General features: G+C 39.8%; 1 protein-coding gene across 1 annotated transcript in view; it reads left to right on the top strand.

The window, feature by feature from the left end:
- The window catches only part of LOC122551055 (RPA-related protein RADX-like), an 88982-nt gene that overhangs the window by 16117 nt on the left and 49575 nt on the right, over nucleotides 1-23290 (top strand). The window contains exons 2-5 of the mRNA XM_043692698.1: nucleotides 2821-2891; nucleotides 10792-10819; nucleotides 17118-17226; nucleotides 22752-22843. Of these exons, the coding sequence (XP_043548633.1) occupies nucleotides 2821-2891; nucleotides 10792-10819; nucleotides 17118-17226; nucleotides 22752-22843 (300 nt within the window). The remainder of the gene's footprint in view (nucleotides 1-2820; nucleotides 2892-10791; nucleotides 10820-17117; nucleotides 17227-22751; nucleotides 22844-23290) is intronic.

Here is a 23290-nt window from a genome sequence, read left to right as displayed (position 1 = left end):
ATTGATAAGGTCAAGTCTGTTTTTCCCTCTTGGTTCCCTCACCAGCTTCTGCGGACTCACTCTAACAGTGATATCCTTTAGGGCTTGACCAGATCAATCAGTATTACTGCTAGCTAGTTACTTTTGGTGGTGGATATAGAATGTACTCTGGGGGATTTCAATCTCCTTACCACCCTCTAAGATAAATAGTTTACCTCAGTGTAAAGATTTTACTTTGAAATTTCCATAACAGAAGTGTTCAGTTAGAATTCTGAATGGGATTATTCAAAGCTGACATAGTCTAAGCTCGTAAACAAAAACAGGAGTTGCTGGAAAAACTCAGCAGGTCTGGCAACATCTATGAAGCAAAATCAAAGTTAATGTTTCAGGTCTGGTGACCCTTACTCAGCACTAAGTTCAGTTGTGTGAATACTTCAGGAAGGGGCTAGCTAACTCTCAAGTCTGGGAAATGAAACAACACCAGTCAAACCAATAGATGTGATAAAGAGGGAAAGTTTCTCTGGTGTTTGAGTACTATAAAGGGATGCTGCTGGGATAGATGGAAATATTGCATTTTTACTGTTTCAAAATCTTACAAAATGTGTTATGTGTAAATAACTTGATTTATTCTATGTTATCTTCATTTCTTTTGTGTAATAACATTCTTTTATTTAAAGTCGGATCTCCAACATTATATGTTTGTGTTTCAGTAAAAGAGTACATTATTAAATTTTTATAAACATGATCTCTCAAGTCAGATTTCAGTTTGCTGTCTCAGCAGAGATAATAATAGGGCTTTGGGGATGGAATGGATGGATGGGACTGATTGTTCCATGGAAAGCTAGCATGGATTTGATGAGCCAAGTGGAGTCCTGTGCTATCTTTGACTCTGCCTCCCTACAATTAATCCAGCGCCATTTCAATTTGTATTGCTAGTTCACCTTATATGTGAAACAAAAATTGCTTTATATAAAGTGCACACTTAATGTCACTAATTGTATTCCTCTTTCAAATAATACACTAGCACAATAGGCTGAATGGTGTCTTTTTGTAGTCCACCATGATACAAATTGCTAGTAGATATATTTTATGAATTCGTTTCTTTTGAAATACAAGTTCTACTTGACTGATGATTAATATTGCAAGGGAGGAAGCAGTGGTTTTCCGAACCTCCCAGTTAACTGAGATTAATAAGGAGGTACATATTTATATAATTTCTTTAACATAGGAAAATGTGCTAGCTCATTTCTAGGAGTTTGATCTCAAAAACAAGCACTCTGACAGAGTAGTAACTAAAAGCTTGTTTGAAAAGGTGGAGAGGGAGTGTGGATGGCATTAGACAAGGATTTAGTGTTTGCATTGTTTTGTCAATGTGCAAATGTGTAAGGCCAGAATTATAGGGTTTTTATGTTGCAATGATAATGTCCCAATCTCTCAGCCATGAAATCCAGATTCAAGCCTCACCTACTTCAGAAATATGTAATAATGCATTGAACAGGTTGATTAATAATATCCAGAAGAACTGAACTTATAGGAGCTGGAAGAAGGATTGTGGTTCAGGGTGGTCATTTAGATAGAAATGGACAAGGTCAAAAATAAAATTAAATTGTGAAGAAAAATTAATATTTTTGCAAATGGGCAATGACAGCTAATGTAGGCCTGAACACAGGTTGAGGAATAGGAAGGACAGGATTTGTCAGCAGAGATTTGGACAAGCTGAAAGTTAATGTGGAGGTTGACAGCTAAATAAAGCAAGTATTAAAATAATTGAGTTTAGCTTTTTCACAGGCATAAACATTTCAACAATGGATTGACTTAGGCAGAAACATGTTATTTTATGAAAGAAGCCAGCAACCTAAGACACTGATTAGGCTACACCTAGAGTTTTAGGGTATAGTTCTGCTATCATGTTACAGGAAGGACATGATTACCGTAGAGAGAATACAAAGGAGATTTGCTAGAAAGTTGCTAAAGATTGAAAATTGCATGTACGTGGAAAGATTCAACAGGGTAGGGTCATTGTCCTTAGAACAGAGGAAGCTAAGGGGTGATTTAATTGGGCTGTATAACATAATGAAGTGCTTAGACTGAGTGAACAGAGAAGAATTGTTTCCTATACCAAGGGCCACAGATTTAAGATGATTGATAGGAGAATTAGAGGGGCCATGGGGAAAAGTCTTTTCATCCATTAGTGGATGTCTGAAATTCACGACCGAATCTGGTGATTGATAGAGAAACCTTCAACTCATTTAAGAGGAACCTGGGAGTCCATCTGAAGTGCTGTAATCTGCAAGACTGTGGACCATGTGCTTATGACTGGGATTGGAATGGACAGCTAGTTTAATCAGCTGACTCATATGGGTGACTTCTTTCTGTGTTCTAACATTTGAATGAAAGGAGATTGAATCTGTGGCAAAGTTACAAAATGTGCAGCATGGGCTGAAGATAACAGCTTCAGTCTTCCCAACGTTTACCCAAGAAATGTTGTTGAACTCGGGCTGAATTTCATACAAGCAGCATGACAGCACAGGGTTGCATGATGATGATGAAATACAGATGAATGCTAGTATTATAGCTGAGGAATGTCTGGATTATTTGACTAATGTGTATATTTTAGTCATCCAATTAATCCTTTTATGGCCATATATGCATATGCGTGGGTCAGTTAGGGTGGAGATATTCTTCTTGTTAAGACCATAGATTTTGACTGTTAGAGGATCAGGAATTAAGGAATAAATTTCCATGATTCCTTTCTTGTATTTATTTTCTGTGGCACTAAAATAATAAACCCGAGCTTATTACATTAATTTACTCTTGTTTTTCAAATTTATTGTGTTACAGATGAGCAGATAATTACACTAAAGGAGTTACAACTTAATTGGAGAGGAAGGTTGAAATTGGCTCCCCTATTGGTGAGAGTAATATACAAATCCAGATTACGGCATTATGGAACAGCTGGCAAGAACATTGATTGGCCTTATCAGGCAAGGCTGTATTAATTATAATAAATTAAGTAGTTGAAAGAACCACCTTGTGATAGGATAACAGCTTCTAGATATAGGATTGCAAAGAGTTCGGAGTAATCATATTGAACATTGAGTTATATTGATTATGTTATATTATACAAATTGTAACATACCGAACAGAAGTGATGTGTATTTCATTTTACAGTCATATCACATTAATAACTACCGTGCTATCATTCACATTGCTCTGACTCAAGCATTTTGCACTCAGTTCCTCTTTGATGACTCGTCACTATCAATTCACATGATTGCATCAAAATGGAAAATATCAAATCAGTAAATGATGTATCTTTATTAAAGCGTATGAAGTAAACAAAACATGTATATGTTTTAAAAATATGACAATTCTATATTGTGATAGTGTGTCCACGAACAAACAGGGCTTAAAATATTAGAACAGATGAAGAAAAAAGGTTTTGTATTCATGTAATGCTTTTCAAGACCATCAGACATCTCGAAGCATATTGCAATTACTTTTGAAGCGCATACACAAACAAACAGCAGTGACCAGATAATCTGTTCTTGTGGTTCAGAGATTTCTTTTGACCAGGAGACGAGGAATAATTCTTCGATTACTTCTTTGACTTGTCATGTAATCTTATGTCCACCTCAGAAGACAATAGACAATAGGTGCAGGAGTAGGCCATTCTGCCCTTCGAGCCACCATTCATTATGATCATGGCTGATCATCCTCAATCAGCATCCTGTTCCTGCCTTATCCCCATAACCCTTGATTCCACTATCCTTAAGAGCTCTATCCAACTCTTTCTTGAAAGTATCCAGAGACTTGGCCTCCACAGCCTTCTGGGGCAGAGCATTCCATACACCCACCACTCTCTGGGTGAAGAAGTTTCTCCTCAACTCTGTTCTAAGTGGCCTACCCCTTATTTTTAAACTGTGTCCTCTGGTTTGGGACTCAACCATCAGCGGAAACATGCTTCCTGCCTCCAGAGTGTCCAATCCTTTAATAATCTTATACGTCTCAATCAGATCCCCTCTCAGCCTTCTAAACTCAAGCATATACAAGCCCAGTCGCTCCAATCTTTCAGCGTAAGATAGTCCCGCCATTCCGGGAATTGACCTTGTGAACCTACGCTGCACTCCCTCAATAGCCAGAATGTCTTTCCTCAAATTTGGAGACCAAAACTGCGCACAATATTCCAGGTGCAGTCTCACCAGAGCCCTGTACAGCTGCAGAAGGACCTCTTTGCTTCTATACTCAATTCCTCTTGTTATGAAGGTCAGCATGCTATTAGCTTTCTTCACTGCCTGCTCTGCCTGCATGCTTGCTTTCATTCACTGATGTACAAGAACACCTAGATCTCATTGTACTGCCCCTTTACCTAACTTGACTCCATTTAGGTAGTAATCTACCTTCTTGTTCTTGCCACCAAAGTGGATAACCACACATTTATCCACATTAAACTGCATCTGCCATGCATCCGTCCACTCACCTCGCCTGTCCAGGTCACCCTGTATTTTCCTAACATCCTCCTCACATTTCACCCTGCCACCCAGCTTTGTGTCATCAGCAAATTTGCTAATATTACTTTTAATATCTTCACCTATATCATTAATGTACATTGTAAAAAGCTGCGATCCCAGCACTGATCCCTGCGGCACACCACTGGTCACTGCCTGCCATTCTAAAAGGGAGCCGTTTATCACGACTCTTTGTTTCCTGTCAGCCAATCAATTTTCAATCCATGTCAGTATTTTGCCCCTAATGCCATGTGCCCTAATTTTGCTCACTAACTTCCTATGTGGGACTTTATCAAAGGCTTTCTGAAAGTCCAGGTACACTACATCCACTGGATCTCCCTTGTACATCTTCAGAGTTACATCCTCAAAAAAATTCCAGAAGATTAGTCAAGCATGATTTCCCCTTCATAAATCCACGCTGACTCTGACCTATCGTGTTACTGCTATCCAGATGTGTCGTAATTTCGTCCTTTATAATTGACTCCAGCATTTTTCCCACCACTGAGGTCAGACTAACTGGCCTATAATTCTGTTTTCTCTCTCCCTCCTTAAAATGTGGGACAACATTAGCCACCCTCCAATCCGCAGGAAATGATCCTGAATCTATAGAACATTGGAAAATAATCAACAATGCATCCAAAATTACTAGAGCCACCTTCTTCCATACCCTGGGATGCAGACCATCAGGTCTCGAGGACTTAACAGCCTTCAGACCTAACAGTCTCTCCAACACCATTTCCTGCCAAATATAAATTCCCTTCAGTTCAGGTCCTTCAGCCACTATTACATCTGGGAGATTGCTCGTGTCTTCCCCAGTGAAGACAGATCTAAAGTATCAATTCAACTCTTCTGCTATTTCTTTGTTCCCTGTAATAAATTCACCTGTTTCTGCCTTCAAAGGCCCAATTTTAGTCTTAACCATTTTTTTTTTCTTTTCACATTACCTAAAAAAGCCTTTACTATCCTCCTTTATATTTTTGGCCAGTTTATCTTCGTACCTTATTTTTCCTTTGCGTATTTCCTTTTTGGTTATCCTCTGTTGTTCTTTAAAAGCTTCCCAGTCCTCCGACTTCCCACTCATCTTTGCTATGTTATACTTTTTCCCTTTTGTCTTTATATGGTCCTTAACTTCCCTCGTCAGCCACAGCCACCCCTGCCTCCCCTTAGAATCTTTCTTCCTTTTTGGAATGAATTGATCCTGCATCTTCTGCATTATACCCAGAAATACCTGCCATTGTTGTTCCACTGCCATCCCTGCTAGGGTATTGCACCATTGAACTTTGGCCAGCTCCTCTCTCATAGCTCCATAGTTCCCCTTGTTCAACTGAAATATTGTCACTTCCGATTCTACCCTCTCCCTTTCAAACTGCAGATTAAAGCATAATATTGTATTGTGGTCACTACCTCCTTTACTTCGAGGTCCCTGATCAAATCTGGTTTGTTGCACAACATCAGATCCAGAATTGCTTTCTCCCTGGTAGGCTCCAGCACAAGCTGTTCTAAGAATCCATCTCGGAGGCACTCCACAAACTCCCTTTCTTGGGGTCCAGTACCATCCTGATTCTCCCAGTCTACCTGCATGTTGAAATCCCCCATAACAACTGTAGTAATATCTTTGCGACAGGCCAATTTCAGTTCCTTATTCAACTTATACACTACATCCAGGCTGCTGTCTGGGGGCCTGTAGGTAACTCCCATTAGGAGTTTCTACCCTTAGAATTTCTCAGCTCGATCCATACTTACACTACATCCCCTGATTCTAGGTACCCCCCGCGCAAGGGATTGAATATCATTCCTTACCAACAGGGCAACCCCACCCTCTCTGCCAGTCAGTCTGGCCTTACGATAGCACGTATAGCCTTGAATATTCATTTCCCAGGCCCTGTCCACTTGAAGCCACGTCTCAGTTATCCCTACAACATCGTAACTGCCAATTTCCAAATGAGCCTCGAGCTCATCCACCTTATTTCTAATGCTTTGTGCATTCATATATAATATTTTTAATTTGTTACCTCCCTCACCCTTCCTACCAATCCCTATTTCACTTGACCTTACGGCATGATCCTTTTTTGAGTTTTCTGCTCCATTGATTCCGCTGTCTTTCTTGACTTCTCTTGTTCTAACTTTCCCTTTAACTTCCTTCTTAATCTTTCAGTTTGTCCCCTCCCCCCTGCTATTTAGTTTCAACACAGCTGTGTTGCAGTGGCAAACCTACCTGCCAGAATGCTAGTCCCCCACCTATTAAGGTGCAACCCATCCCTCTTATATAATTTATCCTTACTGCTAAACATACCCCAGTGATCCAAGAACTTAAATCCTTGCTTCCTGCATCAGTTCCGCAGCCACACACTCAAGTCCATTATCTCCCTGTACCTGTCCTCTCCAGCCCGAGGAACTGGAAGCAAACCGGAGATAACCATCCTGGATGCCCTGCTTTTCAGCCTTTTTCCGAGTTCTCCGAAGTCCTGCTGTAGCATGCCCCTCCTCTTCTTCCTGAAGTCATTTGTGCCGACATGCACCACCACGTCTGGTTCTTCACCTTCGACCTTGAGGATTTCCTGCACTCTGTGATGTCCTTAATCCTGGCACCACACCATCCTCAAATCCTGCCTGTTGCCGCAGAAACCCCTTTCAGTCCCTCTCACTATGGAGTCCCCTATTACCACGGCTCTATGTGATGTCTGACTCCTCGGCTCTGCTTCCACGCCAACTTCTGATTGGCAGACCTGACCGCCTCTCGGCCTGGCAGAAGGCAGATGGAGCTTCTGTTTGATGTGACTTCTGAAAGGCAACACCACTGCAGCAGTCCCCCCAGTATTACATAGGAATATCAGCTTCAATTTTTGTGTTGAAGTCTTGGAGTAGGACTTGAACATTAAGGAATTACGGAACATTGACTGAGGCAAGAGTGCTGATATAATACGAAACATATCAGTCATGATCAAATGGTGGTTCGGTATAAATGGGCCAAATGGCCTTATTCTGTTTTTAAATCGTATGGTCTTCTGCTCTGTGGATGACACAGGTTTGAAGAGCATCTTAAAGAAGGAAGAGAAGTAGATCAGAGAGGCTTACAGATGAAGTTCCAGAACTTAGATCTTAATATCCAGATATTTACTTTTTAAAATTTTGTACCATTATCTTAGTTATTTGATGCAATGTTAACGTTTAGCAAAAGTTATAGCAGAGTAAGGACCTCTCTTGGGGTCAATGGTAAGTCAATGCCGTGAGGGTGGTATTTTGGTCGTTTGTTTGTATGTTCACTGTTTATCACTGTTGATCAAGTTTTTGTCCTTAAGATAAAAAAATTTAGGTCAAAATGATTCAAACATTTTTCGTTAACAATTAAAATATGGAACCTAAATGAGGTGGACTGTAATGGTTCCCCATGTCCTTTTTCTATGATTACATGATTCGATGATAAGTTCTTTAGGACTATAGCTCTTGAATTAGAAACTTGCAGCACAAAAGGAGGCCACAAAGTTAACTATATTAATGTTGGCTGAAAAAGAGATATCCAGCCTAATTCCAAATTCTCTGTCTTAGTCAGTAGCCCAGTTGGTTATTTCCACCTAAAGTGTTTATCCCCTACTATCCATTTGAACAGTGAGTTCCAATTCCCATCGCCCTATGGGTGAAAAGATTACTCCTCGAAAGCCCGTTAATTCTTCTTGCCATTTACTTGAAAACAATATCTCCTTGATTATTGATCTCTGCATTAATGGAAATTGGTCCTGCCTATCTACTCTATTTTGGCATCTTTATAAGTTTATTCACCTCAATTAAATCTCCCCTTAGACTTCTTTGTTCCAAATCAAACATACCAATCCAATCTTTTGTTTAGCTAAGTCCTCCTAAATCTTCTCTGTGGCCTTATGAGTGTGTCTGTAATTCAGTGACCAGAGCTGTGCATCATGTTTTAGCTGAGACCTTACAGGCTTTTTTGTATATTTCTTGCATTACTGCTCTGCTTTTGCACTGTAGGCCTGAGAAAACAGAGGAAATGATCCCTTGTGCTACCTTCGCCTGTTCTACTATCTTGAGAAATCTGAAGATATGTATACCAATGTTATTGTGGTCTTTAGCCTTCTCAGAATTTCAATGTTTATTTCTTTCTAATTCATTCATGTATGTGGATACCATTGGCCAGGCTGACATTATTGCTTCTCTTGAATTGCCCAAAGGACAGATGAGAGCTGTGGGTCTAGCATAATATGTAGGCTCTATCAGGTAAAGATGGTGGATATCTTTCACGAAAGGACATTAATGAACCAGATTGGTCTTTGGGACATTAAATAAGTTTATTCTTCCAGATTTTTATTGAATTCAAAAATCTGTTGTGATGGAATTTGATCCCCACATCCTTAGAACATTAGCCCAATTTCAATGAGAAATCTCAACTTCTTCAATTAGAAGTTCTGGACTACTAATGCAGTGACATTGCCACTATGCTGCCACCTCCCCATATATATAAGCTGTGCCTTAATTGCTACCTTACTTACCGTATTTACTTATTTGTTAATTTGTGGGATGTGGGCCAGATTTATTGCCCATTCCTAATTATCCTTGAGAAGCTGGCGATGAGCTGCCTTCTTGAATCGCTGCAGTCCATCTGCTGTGAGTTGATGCCAATGCCATGAGGGAGGTAATTCCAGGATTTTGACCCAGTGACAATGAAGGAACGCCAATACATTTCCAAGTCAGGATGATCTGTGGCTTGGAGGGGAACTTGAAGCTTGTGGTTTTCACTTATACCTGCTGCTTTTGTCTCTCTAGATGGAAATGGTTATGGGTTTGGAAGGTGCTTTCTGAGATGCTGTGCCTTATTTACTGTATAAGCTTTTACATTAATTTTCTGATCAGTCTTTGTCTGATCTAGTCAAAACTTGATTAGAATCCACACTGACTATCTCAAACATGCTATTCTCATCAAGCTTTCTTGTTAACATCTTAATTTTCAATTGTTCATCGGACATGATTTTCCCTAATAAATCTAAGCTGGCTGTCCTTGATTAATCCATGCCTTCCTAAATGACAATTTACGTTATTGGAAGAAATTCTGAAAAACAATCTTCTAGTCGACCTATCCTTTGCTCTCTTTTCAAACAAAAACATGACTTTAACAATTTTTTGGCATGACATTTGTAGGCAGAGGAGATTGGAAAATGACGACAGTTTCCAACACTTGTTCCTTTGTTTCCCATGGCAACCTGGGATATATTTTACAGTGGCCTGATGTCTTATCCATTTTCAAGGCTGCTCAATTTCCTCCCCCATTACCTCTAACCCATGTAATATTTCACATTGCTTCACCCCTCTGTTGTGTGAAAACAGATGTTTATCAAGAATCAAAATCACAACTTCTGCCTCGACATGCAATATCTTTTCAAACTCTAATTGGCCCACCACTTTTGTTAGATATCTTTTGCTTCTCAAATATTTATAAAGCATCTTTATTTTACTTGTCAATATCTTTTCATGCCCTTCCTAATTTTTGTTGTTTAAATCTTAAAGATACAGCTTTTGTGCTCCAGGCTTCCTGGAATATTGAGTTTTTGGCATCTTGTTTAAACAGTGAAATGCAATGCTCAAAAGAAGAAAGACCTCAGAAATGGGCCTGGAAGCAGGTAGAACCATATAATCAGGCATGGATTTACAAGGTGGAGATTGCAATGCTATTCCAACTTTTGAACAAAGGGTGAAAGCCCTTAATGACCTTTTCCATGGGGACGACACTGTCTTCAACACTCCAGGTAAACTGTTTTAGGTATGCCTGCACCATGAAGGTAAGGGGGAGTCTTCTCGTGCTTGAAGAGCTATGCAATTGAAGCAATGGGAACTGGTACTGGTTTTGTTGTTGATGCTGGAGAGCTCACAACCTCTGATTAGTCAGCAGCTCTCAGAAATGAGAAGTCCACCCCCAAAAATCCAGAGGACTCCATACTGCCTGTGTATGTATAAGGGGCAGGGAGCAATTGGTGGACTGCATTAAACATTAAATCTTGCTTTATTGTTTTGCTTTATTGTGCTCTTTGACATCAAGGGGCAGTCTCGATTGGGAGTTCCACCCTTTTTCTTTATAGAAACATACAGCCCCTCTGAATCTTAAAGCTTAATCTTTTGACTAGGCTTTTGGACATTTGACATTATATGTACCTCCTTTGCTTGGTGCCATCTTTTTGTCATCTGTGCTCCTGCATAGTGTCTTGTGACATTCCTGCCTGATAAAACTGCCCAAATGCAAGTTGTTGCTGTTACTTATTTTTTGATCATGCTTTATATCATGTTTATTTTTGTTTTCTAGGCTTACTTTGAAGTTGCTGACTGTTCAGGTATGATGTCAATGGTTCTTTGGAATTCACTATGTCCAAGGTTTTTTCGAAGTTTAGAGGTTGGGACTGTAATCTTTATTCAGCAGTATGTTGTGAAGGATGCATTCCAGATGAGAACACGGCCAGTTTCGTACTACCCCGACTTAAAAACATACAAAGAAATAGGTAATAGTATTTTCTATTTGTTTGAAAATAGGTCAACATTGAAAGAGAATTTTATTTTTTTAAATGCGATATATAAACCTTTAATTCTTTGCCATAATGATGCAAAACAAATTGCTGGATTATGACACGATCACGATAGGATTGTGCCAGCAGCTATTGACTTATAATAAATAAAGTTTGGTAATATTTTCCTTTGATGTCAGTGTTGTGACAGACTGGTGATCAACTTTTTATTGATATTTAATGTATTTTTTGTATAATTTTGGAAATTGACAGCGTGTTCATTTGCTAGTTGGAGGCAAAGTGCTTGGATAGGTACCTGATTGAATTTTGGTATTGCCAACTAATGCACCTTAATGCAGAGCAAATGAATCACTTATAGAGTCATACAGCGTGGAAACAGATGTTTCGATCCAACCAGTCATGCCAAACATAATCCCAAATTAAACTAGTCCCACCTGCCTGCTCCTGGCCCATATTCCTCCAAACCTTTCGTTTTCGTGTACTTATTCAAATGTCTTCTAAATGTTGTAATTGTGCCCACATCCACTACTTCCTCAGGGAGTTCATTCACATGCAAACCACCCTCTGTAAAAAAAAAATGCCCCGATATCTTTTTTAAATCTCTCTCCTCTCTCCTTAAAAATATGCCCCCCAGTGTTAAAATCCCCCAACCTGGTAAAGACACCTACCGTTAATCATATGTATATCCTTTTCGTTGGAGTTCTGAACAACTGTCAGTCGTCAGCTCCATGTGGAAATTCTAATATTGACTAAGTGGTTCATCTATTCATGTTGTCTCAGTTGTTGTACTGACAAGGCCACCTTCCATTATATCATTTTGTGCCTCATGAGTCATATTCTGTCATTGCTACTTTGACCACAATCTCATTAAGTACATGACTTTGGAGGGGAAGAAAACTGTCACTAGACACATTGCAATTGGAGTTTCCAACACTTGACTGTTGAAGCACTTAGTTTCTTCAAATGAAGTGTGTGTGAAGGGTTTAGATACAGAGTAATTTGTTAAGTGTGTACAAGAAAGTTTTCTGATTCAATATGTGGATGTACCTACTAGAGAAGGTGCAAAATTTGACCTACTCTTGGGAATAAGGCAGGGCAGGTGACTGAGATGTCAGTGGGGGAGCACTTTGGGGCCAGCAACCATAATTTTATTAGTTTTAAAATAGTGGTGGAAAGACCAGATCTAAAAGTTGAAGTTCTAAATTGGAGGAAGACTAATTTTGTATTAGACAAGAACTTTCAAAAGCTGATTGGGAGCAGATGTTTGCAGGTAAAGGGACAGCTGGAACTTGGGAAGTCTTCAGAAATTAGATAATGAAAGTCCAGAGACTGTATATTCCTGTTAGGGTGAAAGGGAAGGCTGGTAGGTGTAGGAATGCTGGATGAGGAAAGAAATTGAGGGTTGGTTAAGAAAAAGAAGGAAGCATTTGTCAGGCATAAACAAGATAGATCGAATGAATCCTTAGAAGAGTATTAAAGGAAGTAGGAGTATACTTAAGAGGGAAATCAGGAGGGCAAAAAGGGGACATGAGGTAGCTTTGGCAAAAAGAGTTAAGGAGAATCCAAAGGGTTTTTACAAATACATTAAGGACAAAAGGGTAAGTGGGGAGAGAATAGGGCCCTTCAAAGGTCAGCAGGAGATGGGAGAGATAGTAAATGAGTATTTTACATCAATATTTATTGTGGAAAAGGACATGGAAGATATAGACTGTCGGGAACTAGATAGTGACATCTTTTATAAACGTCTATATTACAGAGGAGGAAATGCTGGATGTCTTGAAACACATAAAAGTGGATAAGTCCCCAGCACCTGATCAGGTGTACCCTAGAACTCTGTGGGAAGCTAGGAAGTGATTGCTGGACTCCTTGCTGAGATATTTGTAATATTGATAGTCACAGGTGAGGTACTGGAAGACCGGAGGTTGGCTAACGTGGTGCCACTGTTTAAGAACAGTGGTAAGGACCGCCACGGAACTATAGACCGGTGAGCCTGACATTGGTGGTGGGCAAGTTGTTGAAGGGAATCTTGAGGGGCAGGCTGTACATGTATTTGGAAAGGCAAGGACTGATTAGGGATAGTGCATGGGAAATCATGTCACACAAACTTGATTGAGATTTTTGAAAAGTAACAAAGAGGATTGATGAGGGCAAAGCAGTAGGTGTGATATATATGGACTTCAGTAAGGCGTTAGACAAGGTTCCACATGGGAGACTGATTAGCAAGGTTAGGTCTCATGGAATACAGAGAGAACTAGCCATTTGGTTACAGAACTGGCTCAAAGGTAGATGACAGAGGGTGGTGGTGGTGGAGGTTGTTTTTCAGATTGGAGGCCTGTGTCCAGCGGAGTGCCACAAGGATCGGTGCTGGGTCCGTGACTTTTGCTCATTTATATAAATGATTTGGATGTGAGCATAAGAAGTATTGTTAATAAGTTTGCAGATGACACCAAAATTGGACAGCGAAGAAGGTTACCTCAGATTACAACTTGATCAGATGGGCCAATGGGCTGAGGAGTGGCAGATGAAGTTTAATGTGGATAAATGCAAGGTGCTGCATTTTGGGAAAGCAAATCCTAGCAGGGTTTATACACTTAATGGTAAGATCCTAGGGAGTGTTGCTGAACAAAGAGACCTTGGAGTGCAGGTTCATAGCTCCTTGAAAGTGAAGTCACAGGTAGATAGGATAGTGAAGAAGGCATTTGGTATGCTTTCCTTTATTGGTCAGAGTATTGAGTACAGGAGTTGGCGGCTCATATTGCAGCTGTACAAGACATTGGTTAGGCCACTTTTGGAAGTTGCGTGCAATCCTGGTCTCCTTCCTATCGGAAGGATGTTATGAAACTTGAAAGGGTTCAGAAAAGATTTACAAGGATGTTGCCAGGGTTGGAGAGGTTGCATAGGCTGGGGCTGTTTTCCCTGGAGCTTTGGTGGCTGAGGGATGACCTTATAGAGGTTTATAAAATCATGAGAGGCATGGACAAAGTCTCTTCCCTGAGGTGGGGGAGTCCAGAACTAGAGGGCAAAGGTTTTGGGTGAGAGGAGAAAAAATATAAAAGAGATCTGAGGGGCAACTTTTTCATGCAGAGGGTAGTAAGTGTATGGAATAAGCTGCCAGATGAAATGGTGGATGCTAGTACGATTGCAACATTTAAAAGGCATCTAGATGAGTATATGAACAGGAAGGGTTTGGAGGGATGTGGGGCGGGTGCAGGCAGGTGGGACTAGATTAGGTTGGGATATCTGATTGGCATGGACGAGTTGGACCAAAGGGTCTGTTTCTGTGCTGCACATCTCCAACTGCCAAATACTAAACAAAAATAAGTTTTCAATGCCAATGCCTGAAGCTTCCCTCATTAGCTGTGGAATATTTGGTAAGTTGCAAACTACACCAGTTTACTTTATACTAAAGCAGATCCCAATCAAATCTTCACTTTTAGGGTGAAGTCATTAAAGGATATAAAAGGCGATTTAGTAGTTAAATTTACTCAATGTTAATTTATTCAATTTTGGATAAACCTTGATATTGGCTCCTGAATTTCAGTTACTAAGGAATAACAAATGAGAGATAAAGAAATAAATTCAGAAGTCACATTCAGAGCTTTTATAAGTTATTTAGATTATAAATTTTCATTGAATTTATAGTACAAAAGTTGACCATAATATGACAGAAAGTCAAATGGCACTGGTATCAAGTGCATTTAAACTTGGAATATTTTTAATCTATGTTTTGTTTGTAATTAAAACATAGGAAATAAGAGCAAAAGCAGGCCAAACAATCCCAAATTTGCTCCACCAATCAGTATAGTGATCGTTGATCTTCTGTGTCAAATCTATTCTTCCATCCTCTCCCCATTTGCTTTGATTCTCTGAGAGGCCAAAAAACTGTCAGTATGAACTATATATGTACTTAGTAATGGGACTTCCATAACCCTTTGTGTGTGTGGTAGAAAATTCCACAGCTGCATCTCCCTTTCAGTTTTGCAATTGCTCTTAATCTCAATCCTAAATAATTGGCCCTTATCTTGAGATTGGGCCCTCAGACTCTTCCCTGCCAATTTGTTTCAGAATCTTGTACAGTCTAATTAAATTTCCAAAGGCTCTCGCCCAATTTAGTCAGCCTATCTTAAGGGGATGACACACTTAAATCAGGAACCAACTTAATGAACCAATGCTGTACTCCCCTGCAAGCATGTCACTCCTCAAATATAGATTCCAAAACTTCATACAGTATTCCTGAAATTGATTTACTCAAGCCCTGTGCTAAGACTTCCTTACTGTTGCACACCAAACACCGACAATGAAGGCCAACATGCACATAGCCATCCTAATTGCTTGATGTACCAAATGTGAATCGCGTTCCTTGCGTGAGTACATACAAATTTCTCTCAACAGTAACATTTATAAATGTAATGCCTTCGTAAAAAAAAATCTACTTTTTTATTACTACTAAAGAGGATGACCTCACATTATACTTCATCTTGCTGCCTCTTCACTTCATTTGTCTGGTTCTCTACTGCCTTATTGTGTCATCCTCACAACTTATACTTCCATTCAGTTTTGTATTGTCAGTAAATTTTGATACATTGCTTTGTCTCTTTAAGTCATTAATATAGATTACAAATACTTCGGCTTCACCACTAATCCTTGTGGCACTCCACTAGTCTCAGCCTGCAGACTTAAAACATTTATCCATACTCTTTGTTCCATCTCTCAACTGATCCTCTTTGCATGCTGATTTATTATCCCCAACTATATGAAGCCTTATCATGTGCACTAACCACTCGTGTGCATTTTATCAAACGGCTTTCAGAAAATCAAGTATATTTCATGTACTGCATCCCCTTAATAATAGGTTTCAGCATTTTGCTGATGACAAATGTCGGGCTAACTGGCCTATACTTCCCTGTTTCTCCTTTCCTTTGTTGAATTGCAGTGTTAAATTTCCTAACCTGCAATCACTATATTAGAATCTAGAGAATTTTAATCATAACCAGAACATCCATTATTTGTGAAGCTACATCTTTTGGATGTAGGCCATCAAATCCTAAGGATTTGTTAGATTTTAGTCTTAGATTTTTTAGTACATTTTCTCTGCTGATATTAATTATCTTGACTTTAAATTTTATTGGCTCCTTGATTAGCCTCAACTTGTATCTTCTACTGGAAAGCCAGACCTAAAGGATTTGTTCAATCTCTGTCTTTTCATCATTCATTTCCATAATTTCTCCTGTTTATGTCCCCAAAATATATTTCCTGAATGTTTTTAAGAGATTGAAAATCACACAACACCAGGTTATAGTCCAACAGGTTTAATTGGAAGTACTAGCTTTCAGAGCGCTACTCCTTCATCAGGTGGTTTTCAGAGATGATTCATATGAGGGACACACTTTCTCATAACTGCAATATATTCCCCAACACCAGTCTGCCACTTGTAACGCACAAGTCATGGGTTTAATGGAATATTTCCACCTGCCTGGAAGAGGAGCAACTCCAACAACATTCTAGAAGCTTGACGCCAACAAGGACAAAGTAGCCCACTTGACTGCCACCAGATTTACGACATTGACCACTGATGCACAATAGCAGCTGTATGTATCACCTATAAGATGTGCTGCAGAAATTCACCAAGGTTTCTTAGACAGCACCTTCCAAACCCACAACCACTACTATCTAGAAAGACAAGGGCAGCAGATACGTGGGAACACCATCACCTACAAGTTCCTCACCAAGCCACTCACCATGCTGACTTGGGAAATATAACACAGTTTTTTCATTTGCATGAAGTGAAAATCCTGGAGGTCTGTTCCTAATAGCATTGTGAGTGTACCTACACCAAATACACCGCAGCAGTTCAAGAAGGCGCTCACCACCACCTCCTGAAGAACACCTGGGAATGAGCATTAAATGTTGGCCAAGCCAACATAGCCCACAATCCCTTAATGAATAAAAAAGATAATTTTAAATTTTATCCATCCGCAATAAATGAGAAAGGAGTACCGTATTTTTGCATTTATTTTAGTTTGTAAGCAATATTCTAGTTTAGTGTTTTGACACCAAGTCGATGTCTCCTGTGTGTATTCTCGTTATAGCTATTATGTTTGCATTTCAGATATTTCCTTGAACCCTCAGAAACCTGCTGCTGATATTAAGATTATTCCAGCAAAGCAAGTCAAACCTGAGTGGAGGCTTCCTAATATTAAGTATCGTTTTATTACCAGGTAATCTCTATATATGTCCACACTAATTAATTTGTAGGATGAGAAGTTATTTTGGTTGAACTAAAATATGGGTCAGAATTTTAGGCTTTCTGGGGCAGATTGATAAGTAGGGGTGGGTATAATCATAGAATCTTACAATGCAGCCCATTGAGTCTGCACTGACAAAAAAACTAAATCTACAGTAGTTTCATTTTGCAGCATTTGAGCTTTAGCCTCAGACATTTCAAGTGTTCATCCAAGTACTTTGTAAAAAGAAGTGGAGGTTTCCTGCCTCAATCACCCTCCTCGGCAGCGTATTCCAAATACCCACGATTCTGGATGAAAATTCCCTCTAAGCCTCCTTCCTTTCACCTAAAAATTATACCCCCCTTGTTATTGACCTTTCAATTAAGGGGAACAACAATTTTTTATCCACAGTGTCAGTGCCCCTTATAATATTATGCACTTCAATTAAGTCCTCTCTCAGTCTGTGCTGCTGTAAAGAAAACAACCCAAGCTTTATCCAGCATTTCTTTAAAACTAAACTGTTCCGACCCAGGCAACATCCTGGTGAATCTCCTCTGCATCCCTCAAGCACAATCACACCCTATAGTGTGGTGACCAGAACTGCACAGAGTACTCCAGCTGTAGCCTAATCAAAGCTCTGTACAGCTCCAACATAACCTCTCTGCTCTTGTAATCCATGCCATTACTGATAAAGATAAGTGTCCCATATGCTTTCATAACTATTATGCCTTCCTGCTGCCTTCCAGGATCTATGAACAAGCACCTCAAGGTCTCTCTGTTCCTCTGAGCTTCCTGGCATCCTGTCATTTGTTGAGTATTCCCTCGGCTTGTTGCTTCTTACAAAGTGCATCACCTCACACTTATCAATGTTAAATTCCATTGGTCACTGATCTGCCCATCTGACCAATCAGTCTTTATCCTCCTGTAACCTAGATTTTCTTTCTCACTGACAGCCAACCAATCAATCTTTTTGGCATCCACAAACTTGGCATCAGCCGGCCAACATTTTCTTCTATATCATTGATATATATTACAAACAATGAGGGACCCAGCACTGCTCCCTATGGTACACTACTGGACACCAATTAAAGAATAAGGTGAATAAACTTCATCTTAATTTCATGGGCAGTTTTCCCAATGCCTACCTACCTGTTCCTGACTTCACTTTCATTTTACTTGCAACAGGTGTTGGATGAATTATCAGTCTTTGACCCAGGCCTTTTCACACCCCTCTGCAAATCATCCTGTAGCAACTGGAGACCCAGAGCCAAATTTGAAACCTGTTAGTTCCCAGGTCTTGGGCTACTGGAGGGAAATTACAATGGGGATGGTGTTTTTTTTTAGGTGCCTCTCCATATCTATACCCTTCCGAGATTGTACTCTCCTCATCCCCTCCAGACCTTGCACTTCAAACCCTCCCTTCATTCCCCTCAACCTCTTGCTAGCACCTACTAGTCTAGCCCTACTGAAGACCCTCTCAACTGAGCTGCCCATCCATCTCCAGAAAAGATCTTATTGAAGACGAGCTGAAATCCCAGCTCAGTGGGACTGCTGTGACTACAGTATAGCTGACAGTTCTCCAATGTAAGATTTCTCCCTTAAATGGGAGTAGGGGTCTTGCCCCAAGTCTGTTCAAGACCTAATTAGCTGCAATCTGGTTGTTGGAATCTTAGTGAAACCTAAAATCATGCACATGAAATGAAATCTCAACTATTTCAAGTAAATTTTATTCCTTGTGCACTGCTCATGTTGTCTGGTCTTTGATATGAAATTATTTGTTGTATTTCTTGTTTCCCCAGGCATATTAGACAAGTGAAAGGTTGCTTAAGTTCATAAAGGATTGTCATTTTACTAAGAAAACATGATGTTGGAAAGTGATGTAAATGAAATTGGGGTCCTAGATTATCAAAGGCTAATTTGCACAGTTAAGCTATTTGTATCCTCAAGCTTGCTGTTTGCAACAATGTACAGTTTACTGTGTCTACCAACCAAATTTCCTCTGAGGAAAAAACGCCTTTCTATGTGTATATATAAATTTACATTTTTAATCAATATTCTTTCAGCTTGATCTGTTTATTTTCAATGTGTATGGAAATTTTAGTTTTCTTAACAATCCTAATTGAGATTATTCTAGCCTTCTAGATAGACATCGTTCTTTAAGTATTCACTAAAGAATAAAAGAGTGCATTTTCAATGAATTAAGAATTTAAGGCCAAAACATCATTGAATTTGCATAGACAATGTTGATGACACTTTCTAATTTCTACCTACTAGTTTAATTTATATGACGTTTACAACTTTCAATAATCAACTGTTTCTTCCTGACTAATACAGCTTGGTTTCAAGTTGCACTAGGCATTAACATGAAACTCTGGGAAAATAACACATGTACATTTATCCAAAGTCACTTTATTTGTAAACCGTAGTTCTTTCATGGAAGCTGCTTCTATAAAGCTGAAAAAGTGATTTTAAATTATTTTTTAAAAAGTTCCATCTTGCAGCTCCTTGAGGTACTTTGCAGTTTTGTCACAATTTGAGCATAAGTTTGGACATAAGATAGATTCATCATGTAAAAAGCAATTGTTCTTGTTCTTAAAAAAATGACTCAATTTGAATGGTTGTCATATTGAAGACAGGGCTACTTATGTCGTTATGACAGAGAGTAAACCCATCAACTCAGCACAGCTGTGCATGTTCACTCATTCTTTTTATTTTTATACTCTGTCATTTTAGACCTTGCATAATTTGTCAAGAATTGGTTTCCCAATATCAATGTAACAATCCCACATGTTACCTGTGAAGCAATAGTGGCGCTGACCAGATATCTTCTTTCCCAAGCTGTTATAAAATCCTCATGCACTCTTTTGCACCCTTAAGTGACATGTTTGTATTCTTTTTTTTCCTGTTTTTTAAGTTGCCCTCATTACAATGTTGGATAGTAGCCCTTGGGTGCTTTGATTTGCTATCTGATTTGATAACTCAGCCCGCTTTCTTCCCAATCGACAGTTTAATTGAGCAGAGAGGTAAGAAAACAAGCCAAGAAGTATGTGTGATTGTACATAGAACATAGAAAAGTACAGCACAGAACAGGCCCTTAGGCCCAGGATGTTGTGTCGAGACTTAATCCTAATGTAAAATATAGTAACTTAACGTAAGCACCCCTCAACTCACTGCTATCCATGTGCATGTCCAGCAGTCGCTTAAATGTCCCCAATGACTTCACTTCCACCACCTCAACTGGCAGTGCATTCCATACATTCACAACTCTCTGCGTAAAGAACAACTCTCTGATGTCTCCTTTATACCTTCCTCCTAATGTCTTCGAACTATGACTTCCCGTACCAGTCAATCCTGCCCTGGGGAAAAGTCTCTGGCTATTGACTCTATCTTATTCCTCTCATTATTTTGTACACCTCGATCAGGTCTCCTCTCTTCCTCCTTCTCTTCAGAGAGAAAAGTACGAGCTTATTCAACCTTTCTTCATACGGCAAGCCTTCCAGTCCAAGCAGCATCCTGGTGAACCTTCTTTGCACCCTCTCCAAAGCCTCTGTATCTTTCCTGTAGTAGGGCGACCAGAACTGGACACAATATTCCAAGTGTGGTCTCACCAGGGATTTGTAGAGCTGTAGCAAAACCTGGCGGCTCTTAAACTCGACCCCCCTGTTAATGAAAGCCAAAACACCATATGCTTTCTTAACAACCCTATCCACTTGGCTGGCAACTTTGAGGGATCTGTGCACTTGCACACCCAGATCCCTCTGTTCCTCCACACTGCCAAGAATCCTGTCTTTAATCCTATATTCAGCATTCGAGTTCGACCTTCCAAAATGTATCACTTTGCATTTATCCAGGTTGAACTCCATCTGCCATTTCTCAGCCCAGCTCTGCATCCTGTCTATGTCGCGATGCAACCTGCAGTAAACCTCGATACTATCGACGGCACCTCCAACTTGTGTGTCATCTGCAAATTTACTAACCCACCCCTCAACCTCCTCATCCAAGTCATTTATAAAAACTACAAAGAGCAGAGGCCCAAGAACAGAACCCTGTGGGACCTCGCTCAACACTGTTCTCCAGGCAGAATATTTTCCATCTACAACCAGTGTCTGCCCTCTGTCAGCCAGCCAATTCTGAATCCAGATAGCCAAATCTCCCTGTATCCCATACTTCCTGACTTTATGAATGAGCCTACCATGGGGAACCCTATCAAATGCCTTGCTGAAATTCATATGCACCACATCCACTGCTCTACCATCATCGACCTGTCTTGACACTTCCTCAAAGAACTCAATAAGATTTGTGAGGCATGACTTACCCTCACGAAGCCATGCTAACTGCCTTTAAGCACACTATGCTTTGCCAAATAGTCATAAATCCTATCCCTCAGAATTCTTTCCAAAACTTTGCTGACCAAAGACGTAAGACTGACTGGTCTGTAATTGCCAGGGATTTCCCTGTTATCTTTCTTGAAAAGTGGAACAACATTCGCCTCCTTCCAATCCTCCGGTATGATTCGCCTCACAGCGCCAGAGACCCGGGTTCAATTCCCGCCTGAGGCGACTGATTGTTTGGAGTTTGCACATTCTCCCCGTGTCTGCGTGGGTTTCCTCCGGGTGCTCCGGTTTCCTCCCACAGTCCAAAAATGTGCAGGTCAGGTGAATTAGCCATGCTAAATTGCCCGTAGTGTTAGGTAAGGGGTAGATGTAGGGGTATGGGTGGGTTGCGCTTCGGTGGGGCGGTATGGACTTGTTGGGCCGAAGGGCCTGTTTCCACACTGTAAGTAATCTAATCTAATCTTATAAATATCCTCGCCAGCGGCTTAGCAACCTCCTTTCTTGCTTCCTGGAGCATCCTAGGATAAGTCTGGTCTGGCCCCGGGGACTTATCAATCTTAATGTTTTCCAAAATTTCTAGCACATATATTAGCAAAGTACTTGTCAAGAAATCCTACTTATGCAATTCTGGCTAATGCTATAATTTAATGACATCTTGGGCACAAATGGCATAATTAAAATGGGACACAAGGTTAACTTAAAAATAATTGGTGCTCCTGAACTTGAAATTATTTTTTTAAAACCTCAAGAGTAACCTGCAAATGACAGCAAAGAGGATGAAAAACTCTTAGAGCTTCTAAATATGATATATAGATGAGAATTATTTAGATTTAAGTATTTAATTAATATTATTTTTCAAAAAGGACAATTTAATTATTGTTATAGGTTGCAAAAGTCACCCAGAAGCTGCAAAAACTGTAATGAAGTATTTTCAGAATTTTCTTAACATTTATTTGTAGTCTTATCACTTATTTTAAATTCTTGCAGTCCTCCATAACTATTAGTTAAGATATATACATGGCCATAAATTTTGTCAGGAACTGAAGTCATGGAAAACTTTGTACCATTAAAATTGATATAAGTGAGGATATTTGGCTAACGTTCTCTGTGCGTGATGAAATACAAAATATGTCATCTATTTAATAATTATTATTGTTAAGTATAAAGCAGCATGTTTTATTTTAGAGATATATTGGACACTCTACCGGATGCCTATGTTTGTGATGTGATTGGTCTTGTCACTTTTGTTGGCAGATGTGAAAGAATCAGAAAGAAGGGTAATGTATTTACATTGCTTATTTGAAAAGATTCACTGTTGTTTATTTGCATCCCCCACATATTTAAAAATATACCTTACATTGTAGCCTGATAAGATCTATAGAAACTGTATAGTGACTTCCATAAAATATTGTAATGACATATTGTAATGACATAATGACATATACAATAACGACATTAATGATCGTGTTTTCCGGGTCCTGGAGGGGGAGGGGGAGCAACCCGAAGTCGTGGTCCACATTGGCACCAACGACATAGGTAGGAGGAGTGCTGAGGATGTTAGACAGGCTTTCAGGGAGCTAGGTTGGAAGCTCAGAGTTAGAACGAACAGAGTTGTTGGCTCTGGTTTGTTACCCGTGCCACGTGATAGAGAGTCGAGGAATAGGGAGAGAGAACAGTTAAATGCGTGGCTACAGGGATGGTGCAGGAGGGAGGGATTCCAGTAT

Source organism: Chiloscyllium plagiosum, chromosome 6 (genome assembly GCF_004010195.1).
Source record: "Chiloscyllium plagiosum isolate BGI_BamShark_2017 chromosome 6, ASM401019v2, whole genome shotgun sequence".
In the NCBI taxonomy this organism is placed as follows: Eukaryota; Metazoa; Chordata; class Chondrichthyes; order Orectolobiformes; family Hemiscylliidae; genus Chiloscyllium; species Chiloscyllium plagiosum.
The sequence above is the reverse complement of the archived record's forward strand: the minus strand, read 5'-3'. Positions and strand labels throughout refer to the sequence as shown.